This window comes from Choloepus didactylus, chromosome 9, assembly GCF_015220235.1.
Source record: "Choloepus didactylus isolate mChoDid1 chromosome 9, mChoDid1.pri, whole genome shotgun sequence".
Lineage (NCBI taxonomy): Eukaryota > Metazoa > Chordata > Mammalia > Pilosa > Megalonychidae > Choloepus > Choloepus didactylus.
In genome coordinates this window covers 60,318,808-60,345,213 of record NC_051315.1, presented here as the reverse complement: position 1 = coordinate 60,345,213, position 26,406 = coordinate 60,318,808, and the positions used below count along the sequence as shown (strand labels likewise).

General features: G+C 33.1%; 1 protein-coding gene across 1 annotated transcript in view; it reads left to right on the top strand.

Moving 5' to 3' along the window:
* Window positions 1–26,406, top strand: part of TLK1 (tousled like kinase 1) — a 162,955-nt gene that overhangs the window by 120,373 nt on the left and 16,176 nt on the right. The window contains exons 11-12 of the mRNA XM_037848811.1: window positions 3,034–3,222; window positions 15,995–16,061. Of these exons, the coding sequence (XP_037704739.1) occupies window positions 3,034–3,222; window positions 15,995–16,061 (256 nt within the window). The remainder of the gene's footprint in view (window positions 1–3,033; window positions 3,223–15,994; window positions 16,062–26,406) is intronic.

The following is a 26,406-nucleotide window of genomic DNA, read 5'->3' as shown; positions in this document are numbered from 1 at the left end:
TCATTGCTGTTTCAAGTGCTGTTTCCCAGTCTTGCATACAGAGTGACCTTCTGCCTAGGAGCTGTTCTCTCCCTCATTAGATTTATTCAGCTTTTATTCATTACAGCAGTACTTGTTATTAGTCACGCCGTAACGAAAGACACCGTTCTTGCCTTGCTAGGGAGTTTAGGTTTTAATCTTATGGGTAATGGGGAGCTATTAAAGGTTTGGAGGTATACTACATGTGATCAGAATTGAGTTTAGAAAGATAAATTTGAGGATAATGTGGAAATAATGTTGGAAAGAGGTTAAATTGTTGACAGTTAATAGAAAGGTGGTCCAAATGAAAGATGAGTAGGCTTAAGCTACATTATTGACAGTAAAAAATGGAATGTAGGAGATAGATTTGAGATAGAAGCAATAATTTGTGATTTATGGGCAAGAGCCTTTGTCATTAAGCTCATTACCATTAGTCTTGGTAATGAATAAAAAAGAGGGCCTACTGTATCCTGTTACATATACATACTGTTTTTTATATAAAACTATTTATAATCAGTGATATAATCCAAAGTGATTGGAGTCCAAGGGGAGGAATGAATAAGTAAATGAAAATTAATATTAATTAATAATCTCTAAATTGGATAGTCATTTCTGACTAATCAAGTTATTAGCAGTATACCCATTCCAGAAATTATGATTTTGCTCATTAAATTCTAGTAGGATTTTAAGCATTAGTTATTGATGTTTATTTTCATTTGTAGCATTTTTATTATAAACTACTTTAAAATTTACTTTTCAATAAATTGAATTATTTATTTCCATTTCCAAATGAAATGGAACCTTTCATTTGAATTGAGATTTTTCTCTATCCTTTGGCTCTTCTACCTAGTTACTTGATTGTTTTATATATCACATTCTGCTGCTATCTCAATAAGAATCATAAGGCATCAGCAGAGTAGGAGCTTTTAATAGTCCTGGTTGAAATGGGGTGGGGAATGGGGGTTAGGGAGAGATTGAAGCCTTTGACTTGTTCTTAATCTAAAATTGTACAGGGTTGTTCTGGTTTTCTAAAGCTGCTGGAATGTCATATACCAGAAATGGAATGGCTTTTATAAAGGGGATTTATTAGGTTACAAATTTACAGTTTTAAGGCCATAAAAATGTCCAAACTAAGGCATTAACAAGAGGATACCTTCACTGAAGAAAAGCTGATGGCATCTGCTGTTCCTTTGCTCCCAGGTTGCATTGCTTTCAGCTTCTGATTCCAGTGGCTTGCTCTTTAAGCATCTGTGGGTTCTCACTTAGCTTCTCTGAGGCCAATCTGAGCTTCATCTCTTAGCTTAGCATCTCCAAACGTCTTTCTGTGTGCATCTCAAGCATCTGGGTCTGTGTCAGCTCTGACCTCTCTTTGTCCCTGAGCTCTCGTAAGGACTCCAGAAAACTAATTAAGCCCCACCTTGAATGGGCAGGGTCACAGCTCCATGGAAATAATCTAATCAATAGGTGCCACCCACAGTAGGTCTGCCCCCACAAGACTGGATTAAAAGAACATGGCTTTTATGGAGTACATAACAGATTCAGACCAGCACAAGGTTTTTTTAGATTTGGAGGGGATGGTGAGATAACCTAAAAGGGAACATGGCTACTATTAGAACAGCTTATATAGCAAGATGTTTAAAAAAAGCTTCAGTGTTACCTACTATTTCAATTTCCTAGGCTGAAGCAAATACAATGAAATGGCTTAGCTTAAACAATGGAGATTTATTAGCTTATAGTTTGAAGCTGAGAAATTTGTCCAAATCAAGGCTTTTTCTATAGTTATTTTTTATAAAAGCTTGGGTGCCATCATCAAGGCAATGCTTTCTTCCTGAAGACCAGCTTCCAGCTGTCTTTTGGCAAGGCACATGGCACCTCTGTGGGTCTCTCCCTTCTTCTAGGTTTCGAGTTTCATTAATTTCAGCTTTTCTGTGGCTTCCTCTCTCTTTCTCTCTCTCTGTATTCATCCCATTTATAAAGGCCTCCAGTAGTGGGATTAAGACCCATCCTGACTGAGGTGGGACACACCTTTTACTGAAGTAGCCTCATCAAAAAGTCCTACTTACGATGGACTCACAACCACAGGAATGGATTAACTTTAAGAACATGTTTTTCTGGGGTACATACAGTTCCAGACCACCACAACTATTTAATGCTTTGATCAAATTGCGAAAATTGCCAACCTATATTTTTATAATAGACTTGATCTCTCTTAATTTTTACAGTTAGTGAGCTATTTGCAAAATTGTTTTTAGCTTTTTGAATGGACAGCATTAATATTTTTACTTGTACTTATTGCCCATTTTTTAAAGCCAAGCTAATATTTTCTACTGTTTCCTTGTTTCCTTTCTTTAAATTGTCAAAATTCCTTTTTTCTCCCTAAATTTCTTGTATTAGGGGCAATTTTTGTTTCCTTTCAAAATAACAACTGCATATTCCTCAAATTTCTTTTTAACATAGATAAATTTAGGAAATAGCACCTTTCATATTTAAATACTTTTGCTTTTTGAAGTTTGTTTGCAAACACTTTTAAGTAATGAGATGAATGTATAAAATCTACCCCATACTTATCTCTGTTAATTCTTTTTCATTTTTTGATAGCTTATTCATTTATTTTTTCATCCAACAAATACTTATTGAGGACCTAGTGTGTGCCTAGTACTGTGCTAGGTACTAGGGATTCAGTAGGGATATAAAATAGATCATGATTTCTGCCCTCAGAGAAGGATGTAGTCAAGCCACACATATTCTGAACAGTTATCAATATTTGTTAGGAATGGGGTGGTGGGAGTACAAGGTAACATGAAATTAGATGAGGCAGTACATCTTTCCCTAGTTCAGGGGTTTAGGGAAGACCTTACTTAGAAATGATTGTTTTCAATGAGACCTGAAGGATAAGTTAAGAGTTGATTCATGGGTGGAACCATAGGTTAAATATTTGTATGATTTTTCATGTTTTAACTGTGAAAAGTAATGCAAGGTTACTGTGTATTTATTTATTTATTTATTTGCTTACAGACAACAAGAATGGATTAATCAGCAAAGGGAAGATATTGAAAGACAAAGGAAACTTCTAGCTAAACGCAAACCTCCCACAGCTAATAATTCTCAGGCACCCTCTAACAATTCTGAACCAAAACAAAGGAAAAACAAAGCAGTCAATGGAGCAGAAAATGATCCCTTTGTTAGACCAAACTTACCACAACTGTAAGCCTCCATTTTTTTTTTTAATTTTCCATATAGATAAGCCTCCATTTTTAATTTTCCTTTTTTTAATTGTTGCTGATGAACATGAATGTTAACAATGGATGTGATTTATAGTTATAAATTAATACAGTAATAAAAAGTTATGGAAGGAAGGAAAGCAGTATTGAAAATTTAGCTCTAAATTAATAATAATCACAAAATATCAGAGTTCTACCTTTTTCAATGGAAATTTAGTAGCTAAGCAAGACTAGAATCCACCGTTTTCTTCCGTGTCTGAATGGTCAGGAGTCATTTAAAATTTAATTGTTCAAATTCAGAATGTCCATTAAATGTTCCTTTTTCTGAGATAATGTTAAATAATGTAACTGACATTTATATGTTTTCTCAAACTGTGAAAGAAACACATTGGTGCTCTATGAGTGTTGTATTTTCTCCTTTCTGTTCTTTTTGTTTTCTAAATTTTGTGTACCAATGATGACTTAGTCTTTATAATTTGAGGGATGAAGAAAAATTTTTAAATAGTTATTTTAATTATTTTCTGCAATTATATTTGTAGAAAATATGATGGAAGGGCATAATGAAACAGTGTAAACCAACATCCCAACCCATAGAGAGCACCATCGTTAAAAGTTTGATAGGCAAGTGTATCTGAACTTAAATAATTTTTCTGTTTTAGAAGTACTTATATAAATTTATGTGAGTAGAAAATGAATATACCTTTCACTGTTTGCTTTTTATATAGATGTATTCTTTTTCTTTGTTGAAAGATAATCTTTTATCCATGCTTTGGATCCTATTCCCTGCCAGATCAGGAATCTCTTTAATTGATACCTCCTTTCTCTTATATCTTCAGTCTTTTGTTCTCTACTGGTTCCTTCCTTTCAAAAAACATGTGTAAGCCCTCTCCTATCTTTAGCAGAAAACACGCACACTCACACAAACAATTCTTCCTCAGTTATACATCTCCCTAGTCTCCATATTCTGTCTGTCCTTTTCATAGCTAGGTTTCTTGAAAGAGCTGTTTTGTTCTTGTAGTCTCTTCTGCCTCACCTTCCATTCTTTGCTTTCTTAATTGAAATTGTTTTTTTAAAGATTGGCTATCTTTTTGATGTTCAGTGCTGTAGACATTTGTGTCTTTCACTTAATTGGTAGCATTGAATTATTTTTTCCCAAAGACTCTGCCTTAGTTTTTGTTGCTTTTGAGATACCTTGTTCTCTTAATTTTCATTTTAATTCATCTGGCTGCATCTTCTCAATCTCTTCTATGGACATCAGTTATTAATCTGTAAAATGTAGTTGTTTTTTAGGAATCTGACCTAGGCCATTGTATTTCTAACTCTGCACATTCTCCTTGAGTATTATCTGCTCTCAGGGTTTCGGTTTCCTCATATATGCTGCCAATATCCAAACTTCTATCTCCAGCTCATTTTTCTCTCTTTGAGTATCAGATCCTTATATCTCAGTCTTGAATGTCATACCTCTACTTAGTTGATTTCAGTACTTAAATGCCTGGAACCTCTACTGCAACCTGTACAAAACTGTATTTACTGTTATCTTCCCATTTCTGTCCCTGCACATGTGTGCAACCACAGACACACAAACTTTGCCTTCTTTATGTTGTATGCACAAACATCCATTCAGTTTTTCATGCCAGAATTCCGGGAGTCACCCTTAACATTTTAGATCTAGATGCCATTTATTTTTCTTAATCCATTTTTACTTTTATTTTATTAGTGTGTAGGTGGGCTTCCCTTCAAAATGCCCTCTCAAAATCTGCTTCCTCCTTCAAGACTTGACAAATTTTCTTAAGCCATTTATAACTGGAATTTAAGTATTTGGGCAATAGTAAAAACAAGCAAGCAAACAAACATATATATATATTTTAAATGTACTTTGCAAATGATTTATTTTTTGTAAATTAATAAATTTGTTGCTAATCACCTCCCCCCCTTCAAAAAAATAAGAAATAAGGTGGACGGGTAGGTGGGTAAGCAGTCGTATTAAAAGAAAGCGTGTGTTGACTTTAACTGTACCCCCATCAACATCCAATCTCTATAGATATCAGATCTGTCCACTTATCTCTTATCTAAATCACACTGACACCAACCTAACTCAAGTTACTGCCATCTCTTACTTGGGTTATTGCCTCTCTCCCCTCGCCAAACACACACCCCATCTTTAGTCTAGTCCTCCAGTCCATTTTCATGTTGCTGTCAGACTCATTTTCCCAAAAGGAAAATATAATCTTCCCATTCCTTTCCTAAAAGGGAGTAATAAACGTTATAAATCCTTCCAAGGCTCTCCATTGCTTGAATGACATAATCCAGAAGTCTTAATATGATTTACAAAGCACTTATGATCTGGCTTCTTCTGACCTCTTTAGCCCCAAATTTTGCCATTGACCAGTGCTTTCAGTTCCAATCCATTGTCTAACTTCTGTTCATCTTTTAAATCCCAAACTAGATATTGCCTCCTGAAAGCCTTTCCTGACTCCTGAAGGATAGGAGTTAATTCACTTTGAGGTATTGCAATAGTGCCCGTAAATTCTTCAGTCACAGAATTACTGCCCATTCAATTATGACACTAGAAAACTAGGAATCATCTAGTTGTTTCCCCTTCCCTCATTCTCTATGTCTAGTTCTATAACATTTTCAAATCTGTCCTGTTCTCTCCATTGCCATTGTTTTAGTGTAGGACATCATCTATTTTTTTTTTAAATTAATCTAGATTAGTGTTTCTTACATGTTTTCATGCTTAACCTCCTTCAGTGGTTTCTTACCTCTTTTAAGATAAAACACACTCATGAAGAACCCTTTATAAGCCTTCTCGTATTTCTCTTTAGTTTCACCTCCCAGCATCCACCCTATGTGTATTTTATGTTAAACTCTTTCAGTTCTCTAAACAGACTTTGATTTCTTGTTTCTGTGCCTTAGCAGATCTCATTCTTTTGTCTTTCTTCAGTTGTCTAATTTCCTGTTCTCAAATATCACTTCCAGCCTTTTTTCCAATTTCTCAATTTCTCATTTCCCTCAAGTTAGGTGCACTGTAGCTTTTTGTATCTGCCTGTCTGTATTGTAGTAGTTAACTCATTATTCTATCTCTGTATTACCAATATCCAGCACAGCTCCTGGCATATGGAAAATGATCAATAAGTATAAATTACAGTACATAAGCATGTGATTGAATTTCATTTTCTCCTTGTTATACCAAATTTCTAGATTGTCACAGGGATTTTGCTTTGTACTCATCTTCCGTGATGCTAACAGTCGTAACTATAGTTTAATATCATAGTCCTGTCTCATTTACATCCCATTTTATTTGAATATATTGGCATAGAACTAACCTTGGAGTTAAGTTCTTAGAATGGTACGTGAAGTGATATGTAACAGTTTGATTGCATCCTTTTACGTATTCAGATTTAAATAGGGAAAAAAGCCACAGAAACACTTTTGATGCATATATATTAAGTTTAGGTAATTTTTTTAAAACACAAATTTTAGTAGCCATGTTCTGCAGCTGTCTTCTAAAAACTTTAGGATCACTGTTTAATGCAAGCTAGACTTGCATTTCTATCAAGAAATTAGCATATAAAATGAAGTTACTACTGCATAGTGGTTGAGTTCAGACTCTGGTGTCAAATAGTTGTGGATTCCAACTCTGACTCTTAAGACTGTTCTTTTTGGTAAACCATTTCATTTCTTTGAGCCTTTGTTTCCTCATCTAGTGTTGAAAAGATGAAATGAGATAATACATGTAAAGTACTCATGGTTTCTAGTTCTTAACTTGTTTTTAACTGCTTGCAACATTTGGTCAATTTGCTAAGATAGCATAGTGATTAAAACATGGACTCGGGATCTTAAATTTTTGCTTCTTTCTTACAAGCCATAGGCCCTTAAGTGAGTTATTTAACTTCTCTACATGTCCCTAACTTGAACATAATAAGTCCGTATCGCACAGATTTGTGAGAATTAAATGAGTTAATACATGCAAAACACTTGTAAGAGTCTGGAATATAATGAGCACTAAAATAAATGATAGCTTGTTAGTGCTCATAATTTTTGTTGCTAGATTGTTTTTTAGGTAGTAGCTTCTAATTTTAGTCATAAAGACTTATTATTCAGAATAAATAGTTTGGATAGCTAATATTACCTCTGTATAAGGCCTAAATGATCATTGCATTGCTTGTACATTATTAATTCATTTTTGCCAAGAGTTTGACTTATTTCAAATTAAATTTTTATTTTATTATTGTATATTTCATTTTTCACAGAGCAATTTCAAAGTAAAAATTAATATTTTACCTTATATTTTATATTAATGAAGTTTTAGAGGTCACTAAGTTTTCCCACAACAGCTTTAATCTTAAGAATATATTTTATGAATCATTAAATTATGATTTAGTAGATCATACATGTCTCTTGTAAATGGTATAAAACTGATTTTTTAAATCTTACCTTAAGTCTTTCTGTCATTGGAGCATTTAATCCATTTTCATTTCATTTTATTACTTATTTGTTGGGGTTTAAATCTGGTCTTTGTGCTTTCTATGTATCCTGCCTAGTCTTCATTCCATTTTATTTTTTGTACTTTTTTTTAATTGATCAGTTTTTGTTTTTTTTTTAATTATTTGAGTCTTTTGTTAGAAGTGTGTGTGTGTGTTTACTTACATACAAATACACACACACACATATCTATGGACATATACATCTGTCTGTGAGACATCATGGTTATCTTCTCTGGTCAGTGTTCATCTAGACATTGAAATTTTTATTGTGCTTCATTCATTCCTACATCTATGATCTTACATCTGGAATCATTTTCTTCTGCCTAAAGAGTACCCTTTAGAATTTTTCTTTTAGTGTGGGTCTGCCAGTGGTGACCTGTCTGTTTTTTGTTTGTCTGAAAATAACTTTATTTTGCCTTCATTCTTGATATATTTTTACTGGTTTTAGAATTTTAGGTTGATCCTATTTGAAGACATAATCCTCCTGTCTTCTGACTTAACATTGTTCCTAATGATAAGTCAGCTAATAGTCTTTTGAAAATCATCTTGAATGGAGCTGAAACAGTATTTGAAGATTTGCTAACTAACAATATTTCAGAACAAATGAATAATAGCAGTCCTCAGATTCATGAAGTTCAGCAAACCCAAAGCAGTGTAATACAAGGAAACACTCAGCTAAATCCCTCATAATGAAATTTCAGGAAACCCAGACAAAGGGAAGAATTCTCAAAAGCAGCCAGAGGGAAAAAAGATTTATTGAAATAGGAGGTTAGGAAAAGATATATCAGGCCAAACACTATCCGAAGAAAGGTATATTATATCAGAATAAAATTTAAGGCCAAAAAAAAAAGAAGAAATAAAGTGATTATTTCATGATTATAAAAGGTTCGAGTGACTAGGAAGATATAATAATTCTAAATTTGTATGCACATAATAACATAGCCTCAAGATAGATTAAAAATTTATAGAATTGTATAAAAATTTACTTATATTAGGTCATAAAGCAAGTCTCAACAAAGTGCAAAAGATTGAAGGAATTTGTATGACTGGCATTGTTTCTTCCTAAATGTTTGGTGAAACTCATGGGTGAAATTTAACAGATTAGAATCCTTCAGGATATGTTCTCTCACCACAGTGGAAAAAAGCTAGAAGTCAACAACAAAAAGGTAGTAGGTCACAACCAAAATGACAAAATATTTTGAAGTGAATAATAGTGAAAGTGTGTTACATAGCAAAATTTGTGAGATACATCTAAAACAGTACCTAAAAAGAAATTTATAGCCTTATACACATATACAAGAAAAGAAGAAAAACTAAAACTTTAAACTGAGCATCTATTCTGTAAGTTAGAAGATGTACAATAGAATTAACCAGAAAGAGAAGAGGGAAAAGATAAGAGCAGAAATTAATGATAGAGAAAACAAACTTGATACAGCGAATCAGCCATTCCAAAAGATTTGGGGGGTCTCATAGGGGTTAATAAAGTGGGTAAGACTGTGATAAAGAAAAAAAAGAAGAGCAATGGAGGACACAAATAACTCTTACCGAGAATGAAAAAGGGAATATTACTACTGAGCCTATTCATACTTGAAGACAATCTTTTAAATGGTTTTAGTGTGAAATTTATGTGAAATGGGCAAATGCCTATAAAAATACATTTTAACAAACCTGATGCTAAAAGAAATGGAAAATCCAAATCTATAACAAATAAATTGAATCTATAATTAAAAACCTTTGATCAAAGAAAATATCAGGCCAAAATGATGTCACCTGTGAATTCTACAAATCATTAAGAAAGAAATAATTCCAGTCTTCTAAAGAACAGAAAAAGCAGAAGTATTTTCAATTTTATGAGGCCAGCATAATCTTGAATCCAAAACTCAGCAAAGACTGTACAAGAATGGAAAGCTGAAGGCTAATCTCACTTATGAAAATAAATGCAGAAATCCTAAATGTAATGTTAGCAATATGAAGCCAACAGTATTTAAAAATAATAACTTATCAATACTATATTGGGTTTATTGTGGTTATGCAAGTTTGGTTTAACATTAGAAAAATCAATGTAATTTTCCCCATAGGCAGAAAAAAATTTTATCATTTAAATGGATACCAAAATAAAAAGCATTTGATAAAATTCAGCATTCACCTGTGACAAATTTAGCAAGCAAGCAGAAGATAACTTCCTTCATCTACAGTATGCATTCATTTTTCTTTTTGCTTGAGTATCTGCATATTGTGTGCTCTTACATATCTGTGCTTCTGTATGCCGTGTTTTCTTCTTGGCTTCCTTCTGCTGTTTCTCTAGAATCATGTTCAGATGTTACCTTTTCTGTGCTTTTTCCCAGTTTCCTGTAGACAAAATGTATTTTTTTTTCTTTGCTCTTTGTATTCATAGCTACATTATCCAGGATAATCTTCCTATCTTAGGGTTCAAGCTGATTGGCAACTTTAATTCCATTTGTAACCCTTTGTAAGCTAATGTATTCACAGGTTCTGAGAACTAAGATGTGGACATCTTTGGGAGACCATTATTCTGCCTACAACAGTCTGCCCTCTAGCACACAAAGATCTACTTCCTTCCCACATGCAAAATACTTCCTTCCCACGTGCAAAATACACTATCCCAACTTACCCCAAATCTGAACCCATTACAGCAAGAACTCAAGTCCAAAATCTCATTTAAATCTCATCAGCTCAGAAGTCCAAAATCTCATCATCTAAATCAGTTATGGATGAGGTATAATCTGTCCTGAGGCACAGTTCCTCTTGTGAACCTGTAAAAATCAAGAAATACGTTACCTGTCCTACCAAGATAAAATGTTGGGACAGATATAGAGTAACAGTTACAAACATTTCTGTTCAAAGAGGAAGAAAATGAAAGGAAGAAAGTAGTCACTGGTTCCAAGCAATTTTAAAATCCATTCACATGAATTCCCTTTGATTTTAAGACCTGGCAATAATCCTGTGACTCATGGCTCCTCCTCAGGGCTTGAGTCCATTTTCTTGAGTCGTCCTGCATTTTTCAAGGAGGATAGCACATGTTTGCAGCTAAGAAGTTTTATCATCTGTTTATTGCCTAGAATTTTGAGAGTCCAACAGCCTTCTTACATTTCATACTCTCTCTGTCCTTTTCAGTCCAAGCTGGCAGCAACATTTCTGCTGGTATAAAATTCTCAAGAACTTCATGGGTCTCCCATATTTGACACAAGGATTCGCTCCATTAAATGAGGGTCCTCCATAGTTCCTTCTTAATAATCCCATCCCTGTTTTTCGTGTCTTCTGAGGAAAGCTTCATCTCTTTTAGAGACTTGTGTGCGACTGAACACTCTGACCTTTTGCTCTTTTCCAGGTTTTGACAAAAGGTTGTTTGTTTTTAGCAGCTTTCCTGACCATGAATCTCTCAATTTTAGCATCTTTTGCACTCCGGAGAGGCTGAGAATTTCCCAAATCAAATTCTGGTTTCGTTTTTTTAACTGTTCTTCCCTCAATTTATCTATGTTGTCTTTCATTTTACTCTAAGAAGCAAGAAGAAATCAGGCTGCACCTTTAACATTTTGCTTGGAAATCTAAGATAAATATTCCAAGTTCATTATTTACAAGTTCTGTTTTCCACATAACTACAGACACAATTCTGCTAAGCTTTCTGCTACTGTAAAACAAAGATCCCTTTTCCTCCAGTTTCCAGTAACACATTTCCTTGCTTCCTTCAGAGCCCTGACCAGAAACTCCTTCAGTGTCCCTATTTCTACCAATAGTTTGTTCTCTAAGACTGTAAATGTTTTCTTTACCATACTTCTAAATTCCTTCTGAGTCCTCACTAGAAGAATAGTTAACATCCATATTTCTACAAACAGTCTGTTCATGACAGACTAAGCCTTTGTTTTTTAAATCATGCTTCTCAGAATTCTTCTTTAGCTACTGTCCAAGTCCAAAGTTTCTACATTTTTAGGTATTTGTTACAGCAACATCCTTGCTTCTGGGTACCAAGATCATATTAGTTCCTATTTCCACCATAACAAATTACCTCAAATTTAGTGACTTAAAACAACACAAATTTATTATCTTATAATTCTGGAGGTCAGAAATCCAATATTGGTCTCACTGTGTTAAAATCAAGTTGTCAGCAGTCTGTTTTACTTTTGGAGACTCTAGGGGAGAATACATTTCTCTACCTTTTCCAGCTTCTGGGGGCTGCCTGCATTTCCTTGGCTTGTGGTCCCCTTCCGTCTTCAAAGCTAACACTGGCTGGTTGAGTCTTTCACACTTTGCCTCATTCTGATTCACACTTTTGCTTCCAACTTCCACATTTAAGGATTCTTGTGGTTACATTGGGCCCACCCAGATAATCCAGGATACTCTCCCCCATTTTAAGGTCAGCTGATTAGCAACCTTAATTCTCTGATATTTTAGTTCCCCTTTGCCATGTAACCCAACATATTCACAGGTACTGAAGATAAGAGCATGGACATCATTGCAGGGCCATTATTTTGCCTACAGTAGCACTTTGTATGATTTATTAATTTTTAATTTCTATTTTTATTGTACTATGACCACCTGGGCCCTTCAAAACAGGCTAGTCTTCTACTCCCACCCTTATTTTAAAAATTTAATCTTTAATTAATGACTAATAATTAATATTCAGTAAAGGTTTGCTAAATTGAACTGAATAAATGGGCTATGCTTTTTTTTTTAATTGTTTGTGCCAGTGTATTTGCCATAGCTTGTATTCCTTAACTTGGAGACTTCGGGTTAGTTTCCTACCTAGAATATGTCCGTAGAGAATTAATCATCAAATTTGTTTTAAATAAGTGTTTCTGTTTTCTGTCATTTCTACTACTATGGTTCCACATTTCTATTAAACTGTTGCAAAAACAGTTTTTTGTTTTTTGTTTTTTTTTAAATTAAAAACAAAGTTCTCATTCACTCAAACTGACTGGAAGATCATCAAGAGTTAAGTCATATTTGGGGTTTAAATTTTTTGACTTTCTAAATAAAAGTTTTATATAAACCTACTGTACAGCTTTGTCTGCACAGGAGCTTTAGCATGTTCCTAAATAAATATACATGTATGTATATATTCACATAAAATAGTACTAATTCAGTGTTACTAATCATTGCGATTTGTATAGGGAGAGATTGGGTCTTTCTTTGCACTATCTGTGAATAAAAGATTTGCTAAGCACTGACTTGCTTAAAAGGATAGATGTTTTTCAGGCATCTTTATAAAAACATCATAAAAATAATTGATATGGTAATAAAAATCATTAATGCTAACATTAGCCTAGCTTAGCTCTTTTCATTCCATGAAATAAAGTTCAATTTCTTTAAAAAAGATTGCCGCAATTCCTTTTGTCTAATTATAAAAATTTCAATTTAAAACATTTTTCATTAATACAAATAGACAACACTGCTCCATGTCACGTACTTCCTGATAGGGAGAGGCACAGAAATGTAAGGAATGACTCTTTTGCTCCTTTGGGGTTTGCATTCTAGTTGTTGAGATAAGATCCTGAAATAGGAGTCCTTAACCTAGAATCTTTGAATCCCATAATTATGTATATGTGAAATTAAACGGGGAGAGTATCTATAACTTCTTCCAGTTTTTTTTTTAGATGTCCGTGATTGTAAAATGGTAAGAACCACTACCCTAAAAAATCAGTATCCTCATATTTGTATTATCTGTCAAATTTGCTCATTAATGCTTAATATAATTTCTACTGAATATTCAAAACCAAGCAGAGAAAAATTATTACTATTTATTTGACAGTCAGTGGTAGTTTTGCTGTTAAGTGAATAGCTGAGTTGTATTACTGAAATTTACCTACCATTAATCTTTAGTGAGAATTGTATGTGTTTTATATCAGGATTAAAGCTATGAAATAATGCTCTAAATCAAAGCTTTTTGAAATTAATGAAGTGTTCTTGTACTAAGTAAATTTGGGAAGGAAGTATTTGTGTTCACCTGCTTCAGCTATAGGGAGATGAATGATGTATATTTGAACCTCAACACATGAATATAATAACAATTAGAACTAAAAGTCCTATTAAAACATGCATTGTATTATGCTATAAGATTAAACAAACAAAACTGAACAAGCTAATCATGAAGCTAATTTGTTTATTTATTAAGTCAAAATAATAATGGTAATTGAAAACTACTACCAACTCAAGCCAACAAAATATCCTTTCCCAAATTGCAGTAATTCTAGCCATCTGCATGTGTGTAGGAGCTTTACAACTTTGCATGGTAGCCAAATTTCTTAATAGAATATGGCTTCAAAAATCTCAGGAAGTCATCATGTACTAATTGTAGTTTATGAATACCAAATTTTAACTATGCTTTGTAACTCAGTGGTTACTGATAAGTGACCTCAATGTCATTTGTAAAAACCAACGAGAAAAATTGCATTTTATTCCTCTGTGGAAACAAACAAACAAAAAAGGATTTCCATACTTTTTTTAAGTTAGTCCTGAGCCCATCCTAAAAACCCTACTTTTTAAAAATAGAAAATTATGATACTGTTATGCTGGTAATTGAGTTTCCGTTGGTGGCATATATGCATTTCCAGAAGCTTTTTACCAAAATTCCTCCAGCTTTTCTTTACTGTGTTAGCTGAGATATTATCAACTTTAATTTCAAACCTCATTTTCTTTCTGTATTACTTTTTTCTCTTTTCCCTCCCTCACCCCATCTACATTCACACTACAGCATTTATTCTCAAAATTTACTGTAAGCAACTGCTGTAGGTATCAACTATTCATATAGTCAGTATGATGAAATCCAGTGATTGTGTTAGCATAAAACTGGGTAGAGAGATTTAATTTACAATCCAATTTAAAATTTAATTTAAATGTATTTAATAAAAATAGAAGCATTTAAAGATTTTTTTTCCAGTGGAATATTAAGTGAATTTCTCAAAGTTTTTTCTTTGTTTCCTTTGAATACATTTTATTTAGAATTAATAAATTTAATTAGCATGTAGCTAAAGGGAAATGGCATTTATACTAAATGTTGATGAGGGACCTGAACAAGCATAAATAAATCGCACTTGAATTAGGTACTTATCCAGATACCCTCAGAACACATAAGTGAACAAACAAGGGTTTGAATATGATAGATCAAAGCATTTCTTTCAAAATTGGGGTATGAAATAGAAATTGTTTTGTTGTGGAATGGTTTTTTTTTTTTCCTTTCACTTTATCAGAGTGCAAAATAATTTTGTCTTAGGAAATGTTATAAAGTATATATGTCTTATTACAGTTCTATATACATTGAACTGGTTATTTTTTCAAAATTATATAAAAAAGTATTTGAAAAATTAATAATAAAATAACTATAAAGCACTTCCAAGGTTTAAAGTGTTATGTATTCCAATTTTATTAAGAATTTAAAGAATAAGAATATAGTGTTTTGACTATACTTTTAGCATTCCTCTGGCTTTCTAATTCACTCTTAACACACTGAAGCAGAGAAGGGTCCTTATTTAAACATTAGAATTTAACGTTCTCCCTAGTTTTTTTGTTTGTTTTAAAACTGCCCAAATAGGGCTTACTCCCTTTCTAGTAATTTCCCATTATTCTTGGAGTAAAATTCAAATTCTTTACTTGGTCTGCAAGTCTGTACATGATCTTGCCCCTGCTTGTCTTTTGTACTCCTCACAGCCTGTTTGATTACACTCTTGGTGATGCTTGCATTTTTATCTCTTCCTGTTACTTACAAGCTTGTTTCCACCTTGAAGTCTTTGCAGTTGCTGGAACCTGTCTAGGATTCTCTCCCAAGTGCTTGACATTTAGATCTAAGGCCATCTCCCTAACACCCAATCCAAATTGGCATAACGCAGTCAATTATTATCATGTCACCCTTGTTTTGTTTTCTTCATAATATTTACTATTATTTGAAATTATTTTATTAAATCATTTGATTGTTTACCTCCTTTCCCTCACTATGGAGTGTAAGCTTAAACTAACGTAAGGAGAAACTCTTGTTTTTCACTGTATCCTTAACATCTAGATTCTAGAACATCACTTGGTACATAATACTTAATAATTCAATGTTGAATTAATCATTTGGTTACTTGTTCGTTCCATCTTTAAGTAGCAAATGTATTTTAAAGACTATCTTAAAGAATTTTGGACTTGGATACTTTGGGGTGAAAGTCACCAACATTCTAACATTTCCATTTGATTAATTTTATCTTATTTGGCTTGTTGTTAATAAGAAATAAGTAATAATCTTAATATCTAGAATCACGATTTCATTTTTGGCAGGTTGACTTTGGCAGAATATCATGAACAGGAAGAAATTTTCAAACTTAGACTAGGACATCTCAAAAAGGTATGTGAAGCATATGCTGGATTTTTAGCTTAATTTGTTACCAAGGAATGTTGTAGGTCTTATTTAAGAAGCCAAAACCTAAGAGAATGATTCCAAATTTAAAACTCCAGACAAAAAAAAGGACATTAAAGTTACATTTTTATGTTGAGCAAGTTAAAATAACATTCCTTTACCTTGTGGCAACTTAAGATGTTAATATACTGTGCCCCTATAGTAGAGGAATAATTGATTCCTGACCATACCTCTAGGGTGTTTAGGTTACTTTAAATACCACCTTCTTGTAAAAAATGCTTTGTTTTTTTAGATCAAATGTAAAATTCCATATTGTTTGTTTCTATTACTTAATAAATCATACGAACACTTACTTTAGGGCTTAATTTAAGCTGAGTTCTTGATTAAATTTTCAATTAAAATATGAATATGGGAAAATTTAAGAGCCTAATTATCAATATTAGTATAAAGTGGTATAAATTTAGAAAAATAAGGCTTTGTGTTATTGTAATATATTTTTATATTAATCTTTGTACTTGTTTGTAAATATATCGGTTCATTGTTTTTACATCTTTAATTTTATTTCAAATCATTTCAAAGAAGTAATAATAACATTTTTTTCCTCCTCAAAATGAAGCTATTGACGGGCTTGTAAAATTCTTTTCTCTTTGACCCAGTTTTTTATTCTGCTTTCTGCTTATTAGTACTACTTACATTTTTTTTTGATAGGTCAGATTATAGCTAAAATCAGTTGGTGAACTAATTAAAGATAGTATCTATGATGTTATCTCCCTGAGGAAAAGGCAGGACAGAAAAAGAGCCTATTCTGGTAGTAGCTACTATCACACTGTGAATTAATTATTAGCCTTTGGAATTCTGTCATCATGCTGGGAATCCCCCCATTAAATTATAGGGAACAGGAAAAAAATATATAAGCATAATTTGTGTTAACATCCTTTACTATGCCATATCTGCCTGTGTGCCGGCTTAGAAAAGCTTCAACCTAAATTATTTGAACAGTGAATTCCAAAACGGTTTATTCATTCTGGTCTTTTTTTTTTTTTTTTTAAGTCTTTCCATGATGTTCTGTTGTTGTTATTGCCCTGTTTCTCCTGCTCTATGAGCTACAGTACACAGCTTCAGTCTAGTCTCTGTAACATATGGAACTATAATGGAAGTAAGAAGGGAGAAGGGAATTTTGTAGTACAGAATTAGTTACAAGTATTCACGTGCCCATTGAAACTGTTTTGATAATGAATTCATAGGGAATTATGCTTATGTCCCATATAAAGATTTAGCAATTATTTTCTAACCAGCCTTTTGTGATACTAAGATACTAAGTATATAAGTAGAGTTTTGATGGGAAGGCTATTATTTTCACATATAAAATCAAAATTTAAATTACTCTTTCTAATTATGACATTTTACATGTGCGCCTTACTTTATGAAAACCTGTTATATTAAATATGAAATTTTTATAAAAAAGATTAAATTAGGAAGAGACTATTTGTATTATGAAAAATACTTCACTTTTGTAAAGCCTTCAAGAGAAGGATTTTGGGTTTTTTGGTTGGTTGGTTGATTTTAAAACTTCCCTAGTACTTTGAAAACCTATGGTTCCTGTGAAACATTTCTGTTTTCCAAATTGGGAATGCTTTTCTGTCTATATATTATATGAACATTTTGTAAACTATTCTAGAATACTATACCTTCTTTTTTAACTTCCATATTATTCTTTCTCTGTATTCAACTTCTGCATTTTCTTTACTTAATCATTCTTTCTAATAATTGTCCCCTCCATCTTTTTCCTCTTTATTTTTTTACTTTTATCAAACTTACTGAGCAGTCTTAGATTTCTAATTTTATCTTCTTCTTAACAAATTTACAACATAACCTTTCTTTGACTTCCATCATAGAATATTTTGGGAGAGTAGATGAACCAGTAATGCTGTAAGCATACTCTTAGGTCTTAAATTCTCACATTGTCTCCTGAGAAACTATTTTAGATGAGATGAATGAATGCATTATAAAGAAATTTGTTAGTGATATATATAAAGAGAACAAACTGCTCAAGTAATGCCACCTTAAAGTACAAATAAATAGTAGCCTGCTTACTACCAGGCATTAAATTTTGACCTGTATAATTAAAAAATAACAAGCAGTAAGTTGCATGTTTTAAAAATAAGTTATTTGTCGTTCTGAAGTACAGTTGGAAAATAGGCCATTCTGTTCTCTAAAAAAAAGAGAGAGAGAGATCGAGATTGGTCAGACTTTTAGCACATAGAAGACAAGCTTGAGTCAAGAGAAAAGATGGTTCCACTCCTCTCTTACCAGGTCCCATGCTTCTGGATTTATGAAACTGAAATGAACTCTATAGCTTCTGCCATAGCTGGATCTGAACCTTAAATATGTGATGTCTGTGTAACCTGTATAGGAATTAATCTCTGTTGTCAGTTTAGGATTTAGATTTGGAGCCTGACATACTCTTGCCTTTAGCAAGGGTGACTTGTTCTTGCTCTCCCCTTAATAAACGATTACAGTGAAGTAGAATTATTCGATTAAATTTGTTAGCAATGAAGGAGAAAACTTATATTGAGGAAGCACAAGCTATATGGACATAAGAGAATAAAAGGCCTATTTACTTTTTTTGAAATGGAAAATTTATGACATGAATTGTATTTCATAATTATAATAATTGAATAGGTAAGCTGAAGTATGAAAAGTATATTGAACATTGAATAGAGTTCAGTTTACATATTTTGCTACTCTATAGGGTTAAAAATATAATAAATCCAAAGCTGTTATAGTGTGATAGAGTGAGTAAGGAATGAGAATCATGTAGAAATCTCCAGGAGTAAATAGCTGAAATAGATATTTCTGGTTACCCCCAAAATAAATATACATTAATTAAGTACTTACCAGTTTTGTCTTCTGAGATTAGGAAAATAACTTTATATATATTATATATATATGTGTCAGTAATTCTTTAATATTTACTGTTTAATCAGTTTATTCAGTCATTGCAATTTTATAAAACACTTTTACATACCATATCTCATTGGCGATTCATAGCAATCTTTAGTCAGGTATTACTATCCCTACATTAAAGATACAGTTACCAAAGCTCAGAGAGTTAACCATAGACCCTGACATTTGCTATGTCCCGGGATTTCCATGAATGCCATTTTAACATACAATTTCCCTCATAATAAAATAGTTTAAAATGTGAGTTTAAAAGTAAGAATGTTAAATGACCCTATGAGACCACTGAGATTATATACTAGGAAATCTGTTCTATTATGCTCACTCATTTGCTAAGTGACTTTCTTCTGCACCCTCCCTGGTACAGGCATGACTCAAATTTCTACTTCAGCAGAATTACATAATGCTACATCCTATGGACTTTGAAGATTTAACTGGCCTTGAGTGGTTAACTCTTTATACCAAAGTCTTCTACATATGCTTTGTCGGAAGTAATATAGCTAGAAAGTGGCAAAGCCAGAACTTGAACTTTTTCTCATTCATGTTCAGTGGCTTTATTCTTAGAATTCTTTTGTTGTAGATGGATACCAAATTGATTCTTTATATTCAGAATAGTTAATTCACTTATAGCTTTCTTTATATCTTAGAATAGTAGGGGTTTTGCTTTTCCTTAGGTCTTTTGAGAAACATACTATTTCACTTTCATTGCAGGTAATGGAGACCAGTTTTAAGTTAAGCATGTTTTTCACATGCATACTTTCCTTCTCTCTCCCTCCTTCTCTCACATACCACCTTTATTGGGAATTATGTTAGTGATTGTTGCATCAGCTGGAATATTTCTGCATTATTAGCTAATATATTAATTCCTACTCTAAATTTATTTTTAAAGGTCAATAGAAACGTCACATATTATGTAAAAAGTATTAGAATTTGTTGAAATAATTTTACCTTTTACATATCTTAAGGATTCCACAGAAAAGAACAGAACTATATAATAAAATATATAGAAAAGATATAAATTATTCCTAAAAATATTTGAAGAAGTAACTTTTGTTACCAGTAATTATATACAAACTTCCCCAGTTATCATTATTAAAAGCTTGTTGTTGCAAATGAAGTTATTTCATCTCTTTAAAAAAGGTGTTCTTTTGAGGCATAGCTACTGACTATCCCATTTGTTGTGCCTGTGCCATATGTGGAATCTGTGGATTTAAGAAAATTAACAAATCAGTGTGCTTTTATGGTTGTTCCTGTTTTGAAACCAGTTTGATAAATTCTAGCTATGAGAAAACAGTTTATCTTTGTGAGTGGAGAACCTCTGCTAGGTTGTTATTTCTGTAGTTCAGACCATTTTTCTGGAGTTGATGAAAACTATGTGGATGTGCTTTTCAAGGATTGTTACTAAATCAACACAAATAATAACAACAAAAAAATTCCCTGAAAAATCAGCTCCCCTCTAATAGATTTCTCCATAGACATAATGTTATTTAAATCATACATGTTACCAGTCATAATAATCCTTTGACTGTTGAGGAAGCAAGAGTTGTGAAAGTTATTAAGATCAATAACTACACCTCACCATTGCTGTTACTCAGGTTTGCAGTATGAAGAGCATGTGGATATATGTTGGTCTTTATTTGCTAGTCTTCAAATTTTATCATCTTCTTGATTTTAAATATTTGATTGATTGAGAGAATGAATATAGAAGGTTTGACATCTCCATATGGGATGTAAATAGAAGGGACTGGCTTTAATAGGGTTTTTGGTGCGTGTATATGTGTGTGTTCGTGTGTGTGTGTATAGGTTTGATTTATAAGTTCTCAATGTAAGTGCCAGAAGTTTTATTGGAAAAACATAACCAACTTGTAATTGGAACAGGATTAGTCAAGAATCACCAGCAGCAACACAAATGTATCTTTGCAGACCGAAGGAATCAGCTAAACAATTTACAGTCATCTCAGTCTACTAAAGCAAAAATCACATCCAACATGCCACCTGACACCATTTCTTTCTCTCTCTCTCCTTTGCTCCTTGCGATGTGGCATTCATCTCTCCTTGTGCCTCCGTTCTGAAGAAATAACAGTATAGCAACAACTCTGCCACTGAAATCCTGTTCTCTGACCGATATTGGCATCTGCAAAGAGAAACAACCAGTAACAGGCAGCAGCAGCATCAGTATTAATCTTCCATGATGAAATCTTTACAGGTCAAGAACAAGTACACAGCTCTTTTCTCACTTCTTCACAGTGGACCATGCAACTAGTTGAAATGGAAGACAATGGATTGTCTACAAGCCTTTTGAACAGTGGAGAATACAGGGCGTTTGTTTTAGGTGATTCACCCCAAAATATTCTTGAAGTTTGATACCCCTTTGGTCTTTTCTTTCTAAAATACCATTGTCATCTAATTTATCAAATCCTTAGGATGACCAAAAAGAATAACCTGGCATATGTGACATTTCTTGTCACTTTAGGTTTGAATAAAAATAGGAAAATAATTTGCAGTATAATACTGGAAGGCTTAGTCTCTAAATCTGTGTGTTCACCTTTATATTCATGGCCCTTACTAGAAGAAATATTCTCAGAGTTCGTCTCTCAGTTTAAGCCAAACTCAGAGGAAATTATTTGTTTTTGTAGAACATGAAACAAGACATTACTAGGCAGTAGTTATCAGTGGAATTCTGGTAAAAACACTATCCCAGAGTCACTATTAAGCCATTGTCTTTGAGGAATGTTACGGACAGTTCCTGACTACTTGATGTGTATGGGCAAGAAAGGTGCCAAGGAAAACGTTGGAATTCTGAACTTGACGTTTTGTCCTTTCTGCTGCTTATGATTTAAAAATAAGTATTTTTCTATAAAAGATGACTGTGCTAAGAGAACTTGGAGTAGCTGTAGATAGGAAAACTCCCCATTGTTTTATATTCTACCTCTTAACTCGCATTATAGACCTACAAACATATTCTTGGCTCTGTATTTTCCCATTTACAATCCTGTATCTTTAACTTGGTAGGAGATGATATTCAGTTACTAAAATGTAAATTTAGAGGTAAAGTGTGTTTGACTTACTTAGTGTTTAATATTAATCCAGTTGTTTTATAGGCTGTGAGAATACAAAACAACTTTTGGAAGGAATCTTAAAAGTCATACTAGCCATAGCCATTGGTTAGAGCAGAGTTTAATTCAGGTTTGTAGGTTCAGAGCAGGGATCACTGTTCCACAATAAAAGAAAAAAACAGTTGCTTGACCACCAGCCTTTCCCAGTTAGAACTATGAATACACGCTATCTATATGCATATGCATAATGAGATTGTGAATACTAAACTTTTCCTATTATGACTTAGAATGTAAGTCTTTTCATACTTTAAAAATCTATGGAATCCACCAATATCCTGGAAAAAGTTAAAAGGAAGCAGAAAGCTGGACAAAGGGCTACAATACACTGTACTAAGGCATTAAACCTGTATATTCTTCTGCTTGGTCGTCAGCCCCTTGGTTGTAATTCCTTGTAGCTTCAAGGAATTTCATCCCCCAAATACAGCAGCAGTTGACTTTTTTCAAGAAGTATAATGAGCATTTAAATTTTGCAGATCCATTGAATTAGTACATTCATTTGCTCCTGGGAGGATAGGGTTTTGTCTTGTTTTGTTTTGTTTAAATAGAAAGAGGAACTGACAGAATGAAAACCTGCCCATTTTTATTCAGTCCTAGTTAGAGGTTTCATTGTATGTATTAATGCACTTGAAAAGAGAATGACATCCCCGCCCTCCCCCCTCCTCCCCCCAAAAAAGAAGGAAATGAAGTGGAAAGAGAGGAAAATGTCAGGAAACATTAATAGTAAAAGTTCTAAGATAATTATCTAAACTACTTAAATATACTATGCTCCCATCAATCATAATCAGTTCAGTGATTGGAGATGGGAGTAGAAAGAACATTTATATAGTTAGGAAAGAAAACACCCAGGAATATCATAATTTCTATGCCTTCTTGTTCCACCCCTTCCCCAATCTGTACAGTCATATTCAAGCAAAATTATGATTATGGGATAGTAGATGTAAAACTGATCACTATAAATTCAAACCTGCTTTGTCTAGATATTTTTTGTTTGTTCCTATTTCTGTTGGTTCATATCAGTGGAATTAATATTTGGAATATGGGAAATCGTATAATTGAAATAATTTGGAAGTATATAAAATGATAAATTTTAAGTAAATTTATAATAATTTTCTCTTTAATTCTTTTTTTCTGCACTGCCATTTTTTTCTGTTAGCTTTTAATAGTGTATTTTGTTAATTTCATCTTTCCCTTTCCTGGTGATAAGCTTCTAGAAAGACCTCATAAATGTTACCGGACCAAGGCAGTGGATTCTTTGCTCGATGCACTCAAACAACCAGTTCCTGAGACAAAGGAGTTTCAAAGAGAGAAAGAGTTTATTGCTAGGTGCAAAGCAGAGAGCAAATGACCTATCAGCCCAAAACTCTGTCTCCCCAAACTGCAGTAATTCTGATAGTTGTATAGTATCAAAAAATGGGCAGGTTTTACAGTGGCCCCAGGTGATGCAATTAGAGGTCATTTAATTATTGAGCACGAACAGATTGATTACATGCTTAGTCACAGAACATATGTAAGAAAATGACGGCCTTAATATGATGATGGGCATGATTTTTAATATTATAATGAGGTATAGTCACTTATACGTTAAAGTCTAATCTACTGCATGTGTTAGGCAGGCCCATTTTGGTTAGCTCCAGCTTCAGTTATCAAAATAACTTTGGACTTGGAGTGGGTTAGTTCTGGGTTTACCCACATCCCTTCATTAATACACATTAGGGTCTGTCTTGAGTGATCATAAGACTCTAAAGTCGAAAAACTGATTAAATGGGTACAAGTGAAGGTTAGTCACAAGGTTTTACAATCACAGGGGCACAAGATGAAGGCTGTACAATCATTATCAGAGATCAAGGCAGCTGGATTACAGTTCAGAGATTTCAGGTATTTCCCTCTGTCTACTCTGATATGCCAGAAAGTAAAAAGGAATATCTATATAATGATTCAGTAATCATAATCATCCCTTAAATCGTAACTTCTCAGTTACATAGTTTATTTTATTAAAATTTAATTTGAGGGCCTGGAGATAATAATTTGGGAGGGATTAATGTTGTCCATATTACTAAAATTTGCTGTTATACTTTTTGAAACCTACTTCTGGACTAGTTTTCTTAAACTAGATCATGTTGGAAGAGTGCTGTTGAATAGACTGTTCTAAGCTCTCTGCTTTTCTTTGCTTCTACCACTCTCACAGTATGTCATACAGAAATTATTTTCTTTTATCAACCCTTACTGTCACAGGGAAGTTACGAATTATATGTGAAAATACTTCCTATCTTATCTTGGCTTTATAGAAAAAACAGCTCTTGAAAATGGAATCTTTTTGTGGAGAATAACATATAACATACACTCAAGAAGATTTGCCAAATAACTTGAAAGTTTCATTTTTACAGAAAATTATCATTTTACATGTGATCATGCATTTTATGCTTTATGCTTCAGAGTATTAATGCTTATTCATGCCACCTTTCTTTTAATGACCTTTTTAAAAAGTGCTGTTGCAGGAAATCTCAAAAATACCCCAAAACCACCCAGCTGTTATTAACCTGGCATTTTATAGGTATTCAAATTGATGTAACTTACTTTTGGGTTAGAGAGTTGAGCCAAGGGAATATTGCCAGAAGACAATGATTACAAATAGAAATAGCATAGCATTTCTGTGCTAAAGATTTGGTAAGGGACAAACAGTTCTGCTTAGGTTGCTGTGGAATCCATTTAAACTTTAAAATTAAAAATTTTGGAAGGTATTTTATGCAAGTTACTTAAAGGATAATGTAGTACTGAGATCTGTTGTGTAATTGTATGGCTTGATTTTTTTTGTGTAAGTAATTCTGAATATTAGAGCCTGTTTAAAAATACTGTTAACACAGTGGTAGTGTGTACTGGTAAATTGTCAACTACTATAACTAGTTTAAACAGAAAAGAGCCTTGTCATTTCATTGTGTGTTTGATTACCAAACCTACTTGTTTCTTTAATACAGTCTGTTCTTACTCATGTCCTTTCTACTCTGTAATTGCCTAGAGAGATCAGTTCATTTACAGGCATTCTGTTTCAGAATCATTCAGCTAGTGGATGATCAAGGATCGAAACTTGATATTCTTACTAAGTACTATTTAGCTGGTTAAATGGTCTCCTTTTTATTCTAGTAATCTAGCCTAATTTTGTTTGAGGATTGCATTCTGTAATGAATTCAGATCAGGTGTGAGCCCAGGTTATCCTGGCTTCTTCTGAATCCTCTGAACAATATTAATTCTGAGAGTGGCCCGGAGGTTAATGTCAGTCTTAAGGCAAGCATACTGTAGTCCACAGGATAGGTCTTTGGAAGTGATCAGCAACCAAAGGAAAATTAGTTGTTGAGACTGTTGTATTCTGGAGCCAGAACAAAACGTGCTATTATAGAATTCTTTCTATCAGGAGAAGGGTACTAGACAGTATTGCCCTAACATTTGCCTTGATGAATATACTTTTTTCCAGTGGAATTTGAGAGGAAATTACTTAGAGCTGCAGCATTATCTTTCCCCTAGAAATGTGTCACTTTGTTTTAAGATCCAAGATATTGTGGAATAAATACTAAGTTATAAGGTGAAAAATGTGAATGTATTTCAGAGTGTGGAGGATTTGTGTCTAAATGTAAATAAAGCTCCGTTATGTCTTCTTCCCTTGACATTACCACTTCAATACCTAGGATCCACCTTTTTTTGTTCTATTACTCTGATTTTTTTTTTCCAGTAAACTTTACTATTCAAAACTGAATGAAGTTTGTGTTCTTATTTTGTAAGATTTTAGGGACAAATTTGTCATGTTTTATAGAGGAAAAAAGCTTGCTTAAATTTACTGACACACATACATTTTACTTTCTTTAGTAAATAGTTTGTGATGTTGATTGCTGCCATTGTATAGACATCTGGAGATTACCAAAAATTCTAAAAAGTTTCTGATTATGTGCATCAGCAGTCTAGTTGAATCTCTCAGTTATATATTTATGACTCAGTGAAATTTAACTTCTATAAATTTGCTTTTGAAATAGTATCCCCATCCCATAATTTCAAATAAAGTTTTAAACAAATATTTCAGCTGGTATTCTAATAGGCATTTCACAGTTATATCAGATTGTTTAAAATTTCTCCAGGCTACCAAGTGTTTTATCAGCTTCCTGTGTGTAAGAATCAAATTAATGGAAAGTAACATGAAGAGAAAAGTTACAACTCTCTGGGTTCTATGGTGTAAATTAATTTTAATTCTTTCATACTTGTGGGCATACCTT